At 34.5% G+C, this 17,319-nt stretch overlaps 2 protein-coding genes across 4 annotated transcripts in view; both read left to right on the forward strand.

The window, feature by feature from the left end:
• Positions 1-696: 696 nt before the first annotated feature.
• Positions 697-17,319, forward strand: part of LOC127810712 (ADP-ribosylation factor 2-like) — a 74,412-nt gene continuing 57,789 nt past the window's right edge. For both annotated transcript variants that reach the window (XM_052350330.1, XM_052350329.1), the window contains exon 1: positions 697-819. In XM_052350330.1, the coding sequence (XP_052206290.1) occupies positions 712-819 (108 nt within the window). In that variant the 5' untranslated portion in view covers positions 697-711. The remainder of the gene's footprint in view (positions 820-17,319) is intronic.
• On the forward strand, positions 727-17,064 carry LOC127810711 (1,4-dihydroxy-2-naphthoyl-CoA synthase, peroxisomal). Of its 2 annotated transcripts, none has more exons than XM_052350328.1 (10): positions 727-819; positions 12,485-12,794; positions 14,290-14,412; positions 14,909-15,010; positions 15,229-15,267; positions 15,351-15,449; positions 15,976-16,023; positions 16,202-16,297; positions 16,529-16,651; positions 16,749-17,064. In XM_052350328.1, exons 2-10 carry the CDS (start codon positions 12,531-12,533, stop codon positions 16,863-16,865), a joined length of 1,011 nt encoding a protein of 336 aa, XP_052206288.1. In that variant the 5' UTR covers positions 727-819; positions 12,485-12,530; the 3' UTR covers positions 16,866-17,064. The 2 variants fall into 2 exon arrangements, with proteins under 2 accessions (XP_052206288.1, XP_052206286.1); XM_052350326.1 differs by lacking the exon at positions 727-819 and adding an exon at positions 4,815-4,861.

The following is a 17,319-nucleotide window of genomic DNA, read 5'->3' on the forward strand; positions in this document are numbered from 1 at the left end:
AGCTAACTGGCCTTCTTTACCATGCTGATTTCATGAATTAACGGTTTATTCTCGTGTTTGTTGTCTACTCTGTTGATTCGGGCTACTTACTAACTGGGGCTTGACATCACAAATGCCAATACTCACGTCAAACGATGGCTTCAACTATGAATATACATATACAAGGTAAGTGATTATTTTGGTAAGTATCTTGAGGTTGGCAGCACAATTATTAATTTTGGATGACCAAATCCAATATGATTCTTAGGAAAGTTGTTTTATTTGACAGTTTTTCATAAGGTAATGTTGATGAAGATCTCCCTTGGTAATTGTACATTTCTTTTGATGTCAAGAGGATTGTACTTTTTGTATTTTTACTTTTTTATTAGTTGTTTGGATCTTCTAGTGTGATCTTGGTTGGGACTGGGGAATGTCTTAATTTAAAGGTGTCAAAGCTTTTTAGTTGTGATTAATAAAATTCTTACTTATAAAAAAAAAAAAACTCAATATTAAGTAGCCTGTCACTTGAGACGAATTGACATTTACATACAAGGCTAATTTGAAAAACTTACATTTGAAATTTGGCGAAACATATATGAAAGTAGAGGTCTAAGAACGAATTTTTCCCAAATAATAAACTGCCTTAGGATGATGGCTGGCACATTGCACCGTCCATCCGAATCCATCCCATAAGCAAGGCAAGAGGGCATTGTCGTTATTTCATTGAGATGAATGGCAATTTGGAGCCGTCAATTTCCTTTATTTATCCTGTCCTCGACGATTCTCAACCTCTCATTTTGCTCTCGCTCGACATTTCTGTTTCCAAACGTCTTCCGGCAGGTGAAATTCGCACTTCTGATTTCAATTCTCTTTTCCATCATTACTGAATAGCCGTGTCGGTTTTCTGCCTCTGCAATTGCAATCGTTTTTGGAAAATCTCTGTTGTGCTTGTCTGTGCGAAACGATTTCTAGTTCGAATTGCGGTCTCCAATACAAAATTTCTTCTTTCTTTTGATTTCTGAACAAGTTCTCCGTTTTTGGTTTAAAAATGCGGTTATTGAGCTATATTTGGTTTGATATGGTGCCTTCTATGGCCGGTTTGGGTTTACTGCTGTGCTCTTAGGCTTGCTACTCTCTGGTGTATAGAAGTATTGTCTTGATCTGAAGGTTTTCCGTCCATTTTTTTTTTTTTTATCTCGTTAAGGTATCTTAAATGAACGATTGCCTCTAAATCGGAGCAAATAATGTGCCTAAAATGGTCGGTTTATAAATCGTTTCAAGGTGGCGATAATATGCCACGGCCTTATCAGATTCATGCAATCTGCTGAGATTTTTGTGCTGATACTTATATCTATGTGATTGTTTGTTGATAACGTTTAGGTCCATGTAGTCTATCCTAAGAAGAACAAATGAATCAAAATCTGGATTTTTTCAGTTATTTCTAGGATGTTGATTAATGATTTGATCTTATGATCAAATTTTCATTGGCCAAATATATATTTTTATCTCCGTATTTTTACATTTTTTATGTGTAGTCACTCAGACTTTTCGTTTGTTTTGATTACACCTCTTAATTATACATTTTTAAATCAATTACATACCTCGATTAAAGTATTCAACACACGCATGCTGAAATGCCCAAATTGCCCATCACGCAACCACCATTTCCATCACAACTTCTTCATTTAATGGCTAGCGACAAAGCAAGTGAAGGTCAACGGTAATGGCAAAAGGTGTAGAGGTCGTCATCGATCAAGGAAGGCAAAAAGGCAAATGCATCAACGATGGCAGAAAGAGAAAAGGCGAAGGCATCAGTAGTGATAGAAAGGTGCAGAGGTTAGCGTCGACGATGGCAGAAGGCAAAGATACGAAGGCATCGACGATGGCGAAAGGCGAAAATACGAAGGCAAAGGTAGTGGTAGAAGGCCATCGATGGCCTCTACACCTTCTGCCACTGCCGACACCTCTGTCTTTTCATCTTCTGCCATCACCGACTCATTTGCCTATTTGCCTTCTGCCATTGTTGATGACAACATCTACACTTTCTGTCACCACTGAGACCTTCACCTTTTCACCTTCTAGCACTACTGATGCTTTCACCCCTTCGCCTTCCGCCTTCCCCAACTGACAACACCCTTTGCACCTTCAGCCATAGTTGTCAGCCTATACTTGCCTCGTCGCCAACAACTGAAGGAAGAAGTTGTGGCAAAAATAGTGATCACGTGATGGGTAATTTGGGAATTTCAGTGCACATTGTACACTCTAACTGAGGTGTGTAGTTGACTCAAAAATATATAGTTCAAGGGTGTAATTGAAATAACAAAAAATTTAGATAATCACAAAAAAAAAGAGTAAAAGTACAAATACAAAAATATGTATTTGGCCATTTTTCATTACTAGTTTTGTCTGTATGGAGAAATATCCTTTTGGTTCCATAACTAATCACTCGTCCCTAATGAGTTCTCTTCCCATTATTCTCTTGCTAGATATGCTTTCAAGTTTCTAGATTTTGAATCTAGTCATCATTTATATGGAACAGTGCATATGTTTGAGAACTTTGTGTTCTTTGTGAATATCCTCTGTTTAATCAGTACAAATATAAACACATACATACATACATACATATTGTGATAATTATCTGAAGGGTCGAGCCACATGTCTTCAACCCAGTATGCCACATGTCCAACCTTACCACGTGGACTAGTCCCCAATGCCTATAAATACCCTCTAGATTTATTCCATCGAGATCCAGATCTAGCACCCAATGACCCATATAACAGACCTAACTACCCAACTCTCCTGGAGCACTCGAAGAACCACATCATCACTTGCATACCATCTTCTATATCATGGCAATACCTGACTTTAGCATTGGATGGCTCGTGCGAAAGAGTTCCTTGTGTGTCTTCTAACTGTTTTTTTGTTGCAGACCCCTAGAGATTCCAAAGATTCACCCTTGAAGACCTCAAGAGCCCATCCGAAGACCCAAAGCTATAGATCCTACTAGAGACTCCCAATCCTATTGGCACCAAAGACCCCTTCAAAACCTTTCCAAAGCCCATATCAGTTCCCCAAAGACCCAATCATGAGGAAAGTATTCCAAGACATCACCCTAGCTCTCTCGCACAATGGATTGGGTCAATTCCCAGTTAGATGCTTGCCAGTGTTGTCCATCACAAAAGACTTTAATCCGTTCACATTCTCACCAAGCTCTATTGAGTTTCCTAAAACGAACAAATTTAATTGTTGTATTTTGATAATAACAGTATCTTAATTATTAAAAATTATTGCTTTGAGCCTTAACGTGATAGAACGTTAGTTCGTGCATGAGCGCACCTGTTTTCGTGAGTGAACACCACGTTAGTGAGACACGTCATATTAAATTTAATACATAAATATGACATTTGGTCCTTCAATAATTAAAAAATTTGACATTTGGTTCATTAACAATTAAAAAATTAACATTTGGTCCCTGATATATATATATATATATAAAAGAAGATCAAATTTGATTAAAAAAAGACCTAAATTTGATAAGAAAGACCTAAAAATTTCATTAAAAAGACCAAAAAAAATTCAAAAAATACCTAAAAATAATATTAAAAAAATACCTAAAATTTTCATAAAAAAGACCTAAAAATATTTAAAAATTTGATGGGGTTTATTTGATCACTTCTTGTTTAATACCTCATTTGACAGTTTGTGAACAAGATTTGTATATTCAATTAAGTTTTTTTTTGTTTTGTTTTTTATTTGAATTTTTGTTATCATAGTTTCCATTAGGTCATTTTATGAAATTTTAAAATCTTTTTATGAAATTTGGGTCTTTTTTTTTTTTAATATTTTTAGATCTTTTTCATGAAATTTTTAGGTCTTTTCTTGAATGTTTTTAGGTTTTCTTATGAAATTTTTAGGTTTTTTTTAATGAAATTTGGATATTTTTTTTAATATTTTTAGGCCTTTTAATAAAAGTTTAGGTCTTTTTCAAATATTTTAAAGTCTTTTTATGAAATTTAGGTTTTTTTTTTTACTAAATTTGTTTTTTTTTTTTTTGTATCAAGAACTAAATGTCAAATTTTTTAATTGTCAAGCGACCAAATGCCATATTTATATATTAAATTTAATCTAACGTGGCATCCTACTTGGGGTAAATAACGATTTCATTTACTCTCAATCATAAAAATGACTTAAAACAATAATTTTTAATAATTAAGATACTAGATCTAGATATTTTGTATATCAGGGACAAAATACCATATTTTTTAATTATTGAAAGGGCATTGCATGTATTATGCCTTTAAACATATACATATAAGGGGTGGCAATTCGAGTTGACGGGTTATAATTGTGTCATGTCATGTCGAGATACACGTATAACATGTATATGGCAAACCCGAACACAACTTATTTAATTAATCATGTCAAATCTTTTAACTCGAACATGGACATAGTTATTAAACAGGTGATACAATACAACGCATTTAACTCGTTCAATTAAACGGGTATAGGTCATATTAGGGAGAATATAACACGTTAATCTATTTATTAAATAGGTCAATCTGATCTCAACATATTAACACCAAAACCTATTAACACATATAACTTGTTAACACGGAAAAATAGGTTAGTATTTAACACACATTAACATATTAATACACACAAACAGATTAATATATTAACATATTTAACTTGTTAACATACAAAAATAGGTTAATATTTAACCTGTTATAACACATATAACCTGTTAAAAATTCAATATATAAATAACTTACATGTAAAATTTGTTGAGATTTGTTGAGGGAGTAGAAAGAAGAAGATGAGCAAAGAGATGAAAGAGCAGATAGAAGAAGATGAGCAGTGACGAGAGCGAGAAGATGAAAAGGTAAGGGGTAGGCATATGTTGGATTTACTATTTAGGAATTAGTGTCAGGCTTTTAGGCTGTGTTCTCTTTGCTTTTCAATTTTTAGTTTTGAGTTTTTAATTCATTTTCTGTTTTCTGTTTTGGTAATCTGTTTTCAAAAAATTGAAAATGCGTTCTCTTTATCATTTTGAAAAACCATTTTTCAAAATAGAAAACTAGAAAATGCGTTCTCTTTGAAATTTTGAAAATAATTTAAAAATAATATTTTATTCAATAAATTTAATTATTTAATAAATTAAAACTATTTAAATTTAAATAGATAAATAAATTGGCTTGAAAAAAAATAGCAAGTAGGATCATAATGTGATTATAAATAACAAGTATTAAAATAAAAATTAAAGACGTGAACTGGTATTACATAATGTAATTATAAATTATAAGATTGCATCAAACAATTCAATAACAAGCGAAATTCGATTACAAGTTTTAATACAAATATTAAAAATAAACACAATTTGAAAATTAAAACAATAAAATAAAATTACAGACTCATGTACGAGTCCCTTGATATTGATTCCACATTTGTGTGGCAATTTGATCTCTGACTTCTCCCATTTGAGCTGTTTGACTAGTATCAAAATGTATGGCTTCCCGATCTTGGTTTGATTCCGACATATCATCAAATACCATATTATCTACTGAATATTCAGTGAATAACCTGTCTAAAAAGTCCTCCTGACGAATAAAGTTATGTATTGTGCAACATGCAGTAGGGATTTGTCTTTGCCTACTAAGTGGATAATTTGTTATTAATTTCAAAATAGGAAATCTTGCCTTCAACACTCCAATGCAACGTTCAATTATGTTCCGACACGAGGAATGTTTATAATTGAACAACTCTTCCTTTCCACGTGGTCCTCCTCGTCCAAGATAATCACGTAAATGATATCTTCGACCTCGATAAGGGGCAAGAAATCCAGGCATGTTTGGATAGCCAGAATCAACAAGATAAAATTGATCTGCAAAAAACTATGATTTAAGATTGTAATACAATAAAAATATTTAATACATCATTTGAAGTATTAGAATATACCTCCCCGTGGCATTGGAAAGTTGTTCGAGGGTCTTGTAACTGCGTCAATAAATACTCGTGAATCATTAGCAGTACCTTCCCATCCAGCATGCACAAATATAAATTTCATATCAAAATTGCATGCCAACATCACATTTTGTGTTACATTAGTCTTTCTTCCACAAAAAGATGTTTGTCGTGATGCAGGTACCCAAGCTGCAACATGCGTTCCATCTATTGCACCTATACAATTCTTAAAGAAAGGATATTTGCGCAAGAGATGCTCATGAGGTCCATTTTGATTTGTAGGGGAGATTATCTCTGTGCCTAATGAACAAACAGCTCGTAAAACACGCTTAAACCATTTATGGATTGTGTTGTTGGAATGCTGAAATCTATCGCCAATAATACTATATCTTGTAGTGTGCCCTACAATCATCAAAAACATAGCAACACCCTCCTCGACACTAACTTTTTTCCCATCTGTCAACAGCCCTTTATGTTTCAAAGTGTCACAAAAATTCATGAAAACATGTTTCTGCATCCGAAAATTACGATGACACACGTCTGGATGTCCATTTAAAATTTCAAGCATGTACATTTTTCCAGTAAGCAATGATGTTCTACAAGGTGTCCTGTCAATAAAAACTCGTTTATTGGCAACAAAATAACTAAGCATTAGTCTATCACCAATAGACGCATCCAAATCATCTTCTGTAAATAAAAAATCATCATCACTCAAATCTTCATCAGTCGAATTTTGAACCCAACTTGATTCAGTAGACATCCTTCTGCACAAATATATTTTTAATCAACATCATTATCTACATCAATTATCATTTAATATACTACTCAAACAACATTATTTATGAAAACTATGAAAACTCAACACATCGATTAAAATAAAACAAGCAAGCATCTGTTTAGAAATATAACATCAAAGTACTAAAAGAACACAATAGTCCAAGCTAATAGAAAACACGCAACAAACCAAAATATCAAACAAATCAAAGAAGATTCAAGATAGGTCCTCTCCTAATTTCTGGCATCTCCACAAATGACATCCTAAAATCTGGATCCTTAAAAGCCTTCATCGCTTTCATATAATCTTCATTAGACACTCCTTCCATACTATTTAAGATGTCTAGGCAAACCTTTTTTGAATACGGATCTGGACTAGTGGCTTCAGAATTGCTAGATTGAATAGACGATTTTCCTTGCATGTGTGCAAGCTTTTCTTTCAGATAAAGCATCCTAAGTTCAGTTTCTTCACTTCTCATACTTACTGTAGATGACCACTGAGCTATACAAGCCTCAAGTTTTTCACTTTTATTGGTCTTGGATTCCTTGCGTCGTCGTTTGTCATGACGAATACTTGTAACTTCATCATATTCATCATCATTTTGTTGCGCACGTACATGCACTCCCCTGTTCAGAAAATCATCTTCTATCTGCCTTTCTTCCTCTGATGTTGGAGGAAGTTGAGTGGAAGCATTGCCTAAACCTCCGGTGGCTGTAGTCCCGCCAAATATCTCTCCAAGAACTGCATAATGCTTACATCCTTCCTTCTTGAATATTTTGTACTTAGCCTTGTTTATCTGCATTCATGAAAATAAGCCATATTACTAAGCTGTATATAGTAAAAGAATATAATGTCACAAATAAAAAATGGTGAAAATACCGTAAAAAAATGTTGCCAAACTTCCTCTGCAGCATCAACTTTGTTGGTATTTGGATCCCATGTAACACCTGTATGCCCTACCAGTTCAGCGAACAAGCGATGCACTTTACGTAAACGGTTCCACTTACCCTTCAGTCTATCTATCCCATAATCCATTTTTGTGAGACCAATCATGTCTTGATTGATCTTGCCCCATTCGTCTTTCGTGAATGTAGAGCATTGCAATTTTCCTGCTTTCACGTTGTCATAAAGTATCCCGATAAAAGCATGTTCATTCTCATCAGGCCATGACATTGGTTCCTTAGTCTTACCTCTGTGACCACCCATATTCTCTATTCAAGACATATAATAAATATCAACTACTTAACCAAGTGCAAATCCAAAATTTTACCTATGGGGAGGGCATATAGCATACAAAGATCTACAAGCAAGCTCATGATATAGTAATGTAGAAATAGAGATCAGATGATAAAACCCCAACAAGCTAGTAAAGTTTACCTACTCCAATTAATAATTTGTTGCTTTTAGTTCTTATTCCATGCAAGTAACCATGCAATTAGAGATATCATTCTTAGCAAATACAAACAACTAAGGTCTTGAAGTTTAAAGAGAAATATAAGACGTAATGATGGTAGAGAGGGATTATGATTGTCATGTACCTATGCACTGTGCTTTAACAAAATATAATAATAATAATAATAATAATAATAATAATAATAATAATAGTAATATATAGTACTGAAACAACATGCGTATGCCCTTAATTTTAACTTTTAAACACACATCACTACTCAAATTTCCCAGTGCTACTATCTATTACTAGGCTACCAAGTTAACTGTAAATGTTTATACATTTACTTTAAAAAAAAAATTCTGATAAACTGTTTTTACTATATAGTTTAGTAAAAAATGATGTCATTTTTTTAATATTTTGGTTGGTTCGATTATAAATGTTTTTACTATATAATTTACTATATATTTCTGCCTGCCTCGGTTGGCAGGTCATCATCAGAAGTGTGTAGCCAAAGGACAATACCTTATCAAACATCTCGTGTAAAACAGACTCCTCAACATCTACTGCCGACTTCTTGTTACTTCTCCCTTCTTCTAAGGCACTCTCCTCTCGGTCAAGACTTTTTCTTCCCCTCAATAAACTACCCTGACAGTCCCCTTTATCCTTTTCCAGCTTGCCTGTCGTTTGCCAAACCTTTTCCTTTGCTGTAGTTGATGCTAATCTGTTGTTCTCAAAATTAAAAGTTCGGCCATTTTCACTAGGTATAATGTTCCTCGGATTCTCTATCCCCCCCCCCCCCCAATTCACAAGAGACTTCACGGGTTCAATAACTCTATGACAAGGGAATCTTATAGAGGAAAATGATGGTGAGTCAGTCAATAATGAATGGTCGACAGAAGGATTGTGCACAAGTGGAGATATACTTGCACCAAATTTAACCAAGTTGTCAGCATCAGGAGAGCTGCCACCGTAACTGCTGCTACATTGGGTGCTAGTAATGACTAATGAGAGGGGATGAGCTTAAGAATGAAGAATGATGCTTGGGCTTCAGTTAGATACTTCTTTAATACCCTGATAAAAGGCATAATCATCATACATATATAGTAGGATTACATGTCACTGCAAGTTTGGATTAGAGATGCCTTTGATTTAGACATGATAATCCTTGACTCAAATTATTTCGTTTGTTTGTTGTAATCTAAGGATTGAGAAGAAGATGCATGCATGCCTACATGCGATTATTTTTCTAATAAACGTGTTGGAAATATTTTTGGTACTAATGTCATCATATGAGGTCGTCCGATTCTACTACTAGGCCATACCACTACTAAGGACAAAATCTCTCTATATAATACAAATGGATAAAAGAATGAAGGAATCAATCAAGAATAAACAAAACCTATTTAGATTAGTAGAAAGAATTAGAATTAAATAAGCTAGCAGCTAGACAGAGAGGTAAAGTGGTACCAGCAATGCAAATAATTTGCCCACTACAGTAAGTAATGCCAAGACCATGACATGAAGAAAATTAAATCACAATGGAAGATGAAGTTAATTCAACAACTTGGAAGATGAAGTTAATTGCATAGCAAGTATCTCTTCGATAGTGGAATAAGAGATATCATTCTTATTCCACACATGGGACCTTTCGCTAATCTGTTGCTTTCTTTTGGTGGATTGGGCAATTTTTTCAAATAAATGTGCAATCTTTTTCAAAAGAAATACACAACTTTTGTCATCTTGGATAAAAAGTAAAGGAGAAAAGATAGTCCCATGGGGCTTAGTTGCATAGTATGAGCCATTTGAGAGAAACAATCCACAGCAAAATAATGAAAGATACAACAATATCTTGTTGAACCCCACGACAAGATTATGGCCTACAGGCTACAGTATTATTTATTTATTTTGGTTTGAATTATATTGAAAGTATTTTTATCTAGTTATTTCTGCACAATATATATAGTGGTAGAATAGGTTAGAAAAAGCACATATATTGATGCTTTTGAAGCTCTGAAAGTGTGGTAAGAACGTATGCACTCTCATATAATTTTCCAAATCTAAGTCTAACAAAATATATATATTTTAACAGTTGAAGCCTATGCATGGTGCAACCATCATCAAAATATATATATTCAAAAGTAAAATGCCCAACCTATCAAAAGTATGGTCGACCCATCATCAAAATCCCACATAATCAACATCCTCCCACAATTAAAACAATGCGAGACAATGAAACAAAGCAGCCAAAGTCATAAAAAATATTATAAAAGAAAGACCTGTAAATTCTCATCTTCTGTCAAATGATAGGAAAGACAAATTGATCCAAAATCAAGCAGCTGAACAGAACAATAACAACAACAACCGAATTCCCATAACAGTAAAGCAACACCACAATTCCTATAACAGTAAAGCAACACCACGGTAGAAAATTAGCAGTTACAACAAACATAATTTTTAACTATATGCTGCAATCTAAAGAGTACAATACGCTGCAATGCAATGTAACAGAGCAAAACAAAGATCTGAAAAATCAATCCAAGGGTTCATCTTCTCTCAAGAAAAACAAAAGCAAAACCCAAAACAGCCAGGCCACGATCAAAACTGAAAAATCGCGAATAAGATACAAGTCGCGAATATCCAAAGATCCAACGATCAGAAACGAAAAATCGCACAAAAGATACAAATCGTGAATATCCAACAGCCAAATATCCAAAGATCTAAGCTAAAACCTCTGGCCAGATACAAATCGTGCATACATACGTATATATCATGGATTTGTGTCGAAACTAGTTGCTGATCAGACTAAAAGACTTACAATCGGAGGCGAGAGATCTGGTCTTGAAGAGAGGAAAAGAAGAAGCGATGGCAGCAGATCTGGCCGACGGCGGTGATGGCCTTGAAGAGAGGAAGAAAATGTAGCGATGGTGGGAGATCTAGCTTGAAGAAAGGAAGAGAAGGAAGGAAGCACAGTGGCGACGGTGATGGTTCGCAGAGAGGAAGAGAAGAAGAATGAAGGAAGAGAGGAAGAGTGGAAGATAATATCAAAACACGGAAAACAACATTCGTTTTCCGTGTTTTGATTTTGGGTTTTGTTTTGGATGAAAACATCCAAAACAACAAAATATTGTTTTGGGTTTTCTTTGTAATTTTTTTTTATGTTTTCAAAAATATATTTTTAAAAATGACAAAGAAAACGCGTTTTCATTGTTTTTGAAAATCGAAAACTGAAAATGGCTTGAAAACGACAAAGAGAACGCACCCTTAGTTTTTTCAATTTTTAGTTTTCAACAAATAATATTTGTTAATTTTAAATTTTTAATAATATAATAAAATAAAAATTAATAAGTCTGTGAGTTGATATAGGTCATTATGTGTATAATTAAGTTAATGGGTCATTATTTGTATAATTGGGTTAAATAGGTTTATATTGACCTCTTAACTCATTTAATTAAACAGGTTTATTACATATTTAAATAAGTTAGATGAGTTGACCTGCTTAAGACATAATTTTTTCTATCACTTATTTATGACTCAAACCCATTTAAGCTCAATTCAAATCTGTCTAATTTCATATCGAGTCATGTCGTGTAATCGAGTCAAATAAAAATTTGTCGGCCTTACACATATATAAACATTCGTGATTCATACATATAATATATTTACATATGCATAATTATTTTTTGAAAAAATATTTTAAAAAGCAAATAAACACTAGAAAATAAGATAAAAATAATTTTATATATATAATATTTTATATTGAAAAATAATGTTTAATGTATAGTGTTTTACGTTACACAAACCATGTGTAATTTACCTGAAACTTTATATCTAAGCATGATTAAAGCAAATTTGAGAAGCATAGCGGCCACTCTTTAAATGTGGGTCAAATTTATATTTTGTCCTTTTATAGTCATATTTTTTCACGTAGTTACTTAAATTTTTTATTATTTTGATTATACTACTAAACTTTATTTTCGAGTCAAATTTAACCTATATTCTTTGATATTTGTTTCGTATGATAATTTAAATTTTTTGTTGTTTGGATTATATCCCTTAAATCTTTAATTTTGAATCAATTTAACCATTATAATTTTGTGTAAAAAAAATAAAATGAGATAATAAAGTATAGGAATTAAATTGATTTAAAAATATAGATTTAGAGGTGTAATTTAAATAATAAAAATTTTAAATTTTTATATAAAAATAAATTAAAATAAAGGAGATTAAATTAATATAAAAATATAAATTTAGATGATAATCGAAAATTTTGAGTGATTATTAAAAATATAAAAATATACGAAAACAAATAAAGATTTGGCCTTTAAACGAGGCTCTCAAGTCGACCCAAGAAACACTGAAGTCTACACTCTATGCAGTTCTGACACCACTCATCATCATCTTATCTCTCAAGCCCAAGGAGCTATGGTGGAGGACAACATCTACACAATACGAAGGCGCCTGGCATCTGTCGCTGGCCACCTTGCTCCAATGATGTGTTGTGCCCCGACCCACGGTGGCTTTGTCGGGCTGCGTGCATGCTTTGCTTCGACGAATGACAGTTATCATCGGATACACGGTGAGGCTTCCACCGACGTGCCCGTTTGGAGAGCCATTGTTGGCGATGAGAATGGGAAGGAGTTCACGGATATTATCTATGAGAAAGCTGTTGGAGAAGCCATTGCGAAGGTCAGTTGATGATGATAAAATCCTTTTATGGCAAATTCAATGGTTGAAATTGGATAAAGATGTGTCTAACTGTTGCTTTATTTATGTGCTTTTGAATTTATAATTTAAGTTAATCTCAATCATAGTAAGTCTAATTTTAGGGATGATTTTGTGAAATTAAATTGTGAATTAAGGTTGTCTCCCTATATGATGGTATGGATGTTGTCGATTGCTCTGTGAAGGCATACTTCCATTCTTAAAATTTTTGTTCTTTATATAAGCAGAAGGTATCTTTCATCATCCATGTGATGTATTGATTACTTGTAGTTTATTAATTTGGGTCATTGATGATGCATAATCGTGCACCTTTAAAGAATTGAAGACCTGGATCAATGGGAGAGCAGAGTGGATCATCAAGTTGGATGTGATGAGCGAAAATGATCATCCTTCTGCAAAATAAATGAAAAATTGCCCCGAGCTTCTCTAAGATGGGTTCGCGATATCAAATTTGCTAAGTCTAAACTCGAGGCAATCCCTAAAGTTTAAGGGACAAATAAGCCCAGCATAGCAGAAAGGATCATAAAATAAACATTCCAAGCTTTCTTGATGCCATTTGTTCTAACCTCCACGAACCTAGGTTGAGAATACTCCACACTCACCCTGTAATTCTAACTCAACTCAATCTCAGGCTCGTGAAACTAAGAGGAATCAACTAATCCTTCACAATATGGATAGGGTCGACTCATCCTCATCACAAAGCTCAACCCAAAAAGGGATAAAAAGACCTCAAGGGGTGAGCTAAAGGTACAACATCCAACACTACTCTAATAGGCTTAGAAGCTTTCTCCCAAATTTGTTGACCTAAACATCAGAGTGGTGTAACTGGTGTTATCTCGGCTGAGCCCAGGGGCAGTTACTTTTATTTTGTTTGTGTAGGAACCTCAAGTCTAGATCAGCTTGGGACATGGTCGGTCTCTTGTGTAAAGTCTTGTAAATTCAATTGATGACTAATTCTTGCGTCATTAGTATCCATTCTATTTATACCTGAAAAGTTTGGCTTTGTAAGGTCACTTATTCTCGTTGATTTGTCGAAATGTTGTTCTAAATTATTTGGAAGACTTTCAATGGGAGAGATTTTCTCCTCTATCCTGCTCCAACCTGATCCCCTCTATATATTGAGTATATATTCCAAATAATCATGGGAGCGAGTTGAGGCAGCACCTGATGTGGAAAAGGGGATGATGATATGGCCATTGCTTGTTCAAGTTGGAGTTCCACGTGGTAGAATGTAGCAAACCACATCAGTTATAGTAATTAAAACCCGGCAAGGTTGGAGAAAGCATATGTTCCATGTACCTCTGCATCCATTGCATTTTCTGCTAATTAGTTTGATTTTTCTTGTTCTAAGTCTCCTTTACACTATTTTAGCTAATTATATCATTTTATAAGCTGCATCTGAGAGTGATCTGGAGAGCTTGGATCTTGTCATCCTTCTATCTTATGTTGTTCCTTTCAGATCACAATCAATAGGCCAGAGCGTAGAAATGCTTTTCGGCCACAAACAGTTAAGGAGCTTATGTATGCATTTAATGATGCCAGAGATGATGGTTCTATTGGAGTGATCATTCTTACTGGAAAGGTAATTTCTATGAATTCCATTTGATATTGTAGTGAACAGTCATATGGCATAAATAGAGTTCATGTATTTTCTATGGACTTGCTCATTTAAGAGTTGATTGGCTCCCTGCTTAAAATAATCAGTTCATATGCTTGCAGCCACCTGTGTACGTACTGAGGGCAGTAGTAGGGTTTGTTTATATATCTGGTATATTTTATGATGCATCATTTGCAGCATTGCACAATTATTTTATTCTGTCCATGGCCTTGTGTCACAAGAAATTCAGATAATCTCTTTGATGTTTTGATCACATAAAAGCATAAATCTTGAACGTCAAAAACCATTGACTGATTCATGAGCAAAAATAATAATGATGAAGAACATAGATTTCTCTTTTATTTGGCAAACAATGTTTCCTTTGTATGCAGTAATAGGACTTTCTCTTCTGTTGTAATGGTGCATACTGAGATTTACAGTACCCATGGGAATTTGCATGTTCTTATTTTTACTATTGTAGGGAACCGAGGCATTTTCCAGTGGTGGTGACCAAGCACTGAGAAACAAAGATGGCTATGCTGATTATGAGAATTTTGGTCGCCTAAATGTTCTAGATTTACAGGTAAAGGACTTGCTTTTCTAGAAGTGATCTTGCATGCTTAGAGCCTTGCACACTCATAAACAGTTTCCAATTTGCACGTCAACATTCTCCTAACAAGACAAAAGTCAATTGATGAAAAAGTAAGCAAGTCATCCCTAAAATTGAGATGGCAAATTACGTGTTACTTTTTCCCTCCTTTGATTCATGTTCATAATGATACAGTTTCTGATTTCCTACAGGTACAGATTCGACGTCTTCCCAAACCTGTTATTGCAATGGTAATCACTCTCTCCTGCCTCATCTGTTCACATTGCATGCACTTGGTTTCAATTTTATGTTATCCTCTTTTTCGTGTAAAAAGGTTGCAGGTTATGCTGTGGGTGGAGGACATGTATTGCATATGGTCTGTGATCTTACAGTTGCAGCAGAAAATGCTATTTTTGGTCAGACGGGTCCAAAGGTGTGCTTGTATTTTTCTGTAGATAGATGATATTGTACTTTTGAGTAATTAATTTACATTGACCTAATCAAGAAGATTGACTTGGCTGCTTGAACTGGACAAGCATATCATGAGTGGAGGGAGATTTCTCTGACTTACAAAGAAGTTAATCTGTGCTTTCATTTTCTGAGGAACCCTATGATAACGCATTAACTGTGCAATTTTTTTCCATTCATTTTGATGTCAACTGACAAAATCCATGATAACACATTAAGGTTGCAGTTGTTTTCCCATTTTGATGTCAATTGATGTCTAGTTATCATAACAGAATATTGACCACTTGACAATATGGTCCATCTCTCTTGGTATAACAGTAGTAATTGGCTGTAATTTGGAGACATGGCACATGATTTGTCTTTTTTACCATGTCCTTGCACCGTTGTCTCCCTTTAGTAGTATTTGTGCATGTAGTATACCAAGCAGAGTCCAGGGAAGAGCATGTTCTCTACTGACCAGGTCAAAATCTTGTGTTCCTGTCATGTTGAAGGTGGGAAGCTTTGATGCTGGTTATGGAAGTTCCATAATGTCTCGTTTGGTAAGTCCCGAAAATGAAATGCCTTTTGTTTTGCCCCAAAACTTTGGATGAGAAAACCAATAATGTGAGCTTTGTGGACTAACCTCACCTCTATTTTTTGTTACAAGTTAGCTGCCACAAGGCCATATTTCCCACTAACTTTGTATTTTGCTCGTGAATGTTGGTTCTTGTTAGATAGGTTGGGCCTAAAAAGGCACGTGAAATGTGGTTTCTGGCAAGGTTCTACACAGCTGCCGAAGCAGAAAAAATGGGACTTGTCAACACAGTTGTCCCAGTGAGTTGGTGCATAACTGTAAACTGTTTTCAGTTTTTCAAAATATCATAGCCAATAATCTCCCTCTTACTTTCTCAATGAAGAGGTCCTTAGCTTACTGAAATTGCACAAATATCTAGTATCTAAATGATTGTCTTCTTCCTCTCTTGAGAAATATAAAACGAACTTGGCCATACAGTTCCTTTGGTTCTCGACACATTCAATCAATGAGTCTTATCTAATTTTGTGCAGCTAGAGAATTTGGAAAAAGAAACAGTCAAGTGGTGTCGAGAAATCCTAAGAAACAGCCCAACTGCCATTCGGGTTCTTAAATCTTCTCTTAATGCCGTTGATGATGGGCATGCGGGGCTCCAGGTACAACTGACTCTCCATCCTCAGAAACATTAAGCAAACTGTTAATAGTCTCACTTAATACTATTTCTTTCTGGTTCTCTCTTAATTGGCTGTGCAGGAACTGGGAGGAAATGCCACTCTCATATTTTATGGAAGCGAGGAAGGTAACGAGGGGAAGACAGCGTATATAGAGCGTAGACGCCCTGATTTCTCTAAATTCCCGCGGCTACCTTAATTATCATGAAGTAATATGGCATCGGTGAATTAAGTTAGGTGCTTTCATTAGAGGCGCAAGTATGATCTCTTCAATGCAGTTCTAGTGTAATCTGTTTGTTTCTACCTTATTGTTTTCTTAATTTCGCTTGCTATTTCCTTTGTTGAGGACTGAACTAGTTGCTATATTGAGTGGTAATAACAAGTTCATTTCTGATGGAGATGGTCCTGCTTATGAACACCATTTAGGGTTTTTTTTTCCTGTTTATTGGTGCTTCATTTTATTTGTGTTTGTGCGTATTTAGAATCTAGAGAAAATAGCAAGAAACAAAAAAATTAGAAAAGATTGTTGAAAGCCAAATAACATGAATGATTATGGGAGGTGCGGTGATTTTTATGCCTATTTGGTCGTATTGTGGTCGTATTGTGGTAGCTGCGTTGTTTGTCATTAGAAGTCACATATTTGAATTCTAAAA

The sequence above is a fragment of the Diospyros lotus genome, chromosome 9 (genome assembly GCF_014633365.1).
Source record: "Diospyros lotus cultivar Yz01 chromosome 9, ASM1463336v1, whole genome shotgun sequence".
Taxonomy (NCBI): Eukaryota; Viridiplantae; Streptophyta; class Magnoliopsida; order Ericales; family Ebenaceae; genus Diospyros; species Diospyros lotus.

Coding starts and splice junctions, on each gene's coding strand:
- LOC127810711 (XM_052350326.1), top strand. CDS start 4,830: ATGAGCAGTGACGAGAGCGAGAAGATGAAAAG. Junction 15,011..15,228: donor TAAATGTTCTAGATTTACAG/GTAAAGGACTTG, acceptor GATTTCCTACAG/GTACAGATTCGACGTCTTCC. Junction 16,024..16,201: donor GTTCCATAATGTCTCGTTTG/GTAAGTCCCGAA, acceptor CTTGTTAGATAG/GTTGGGCCTAAAAAGGCACG.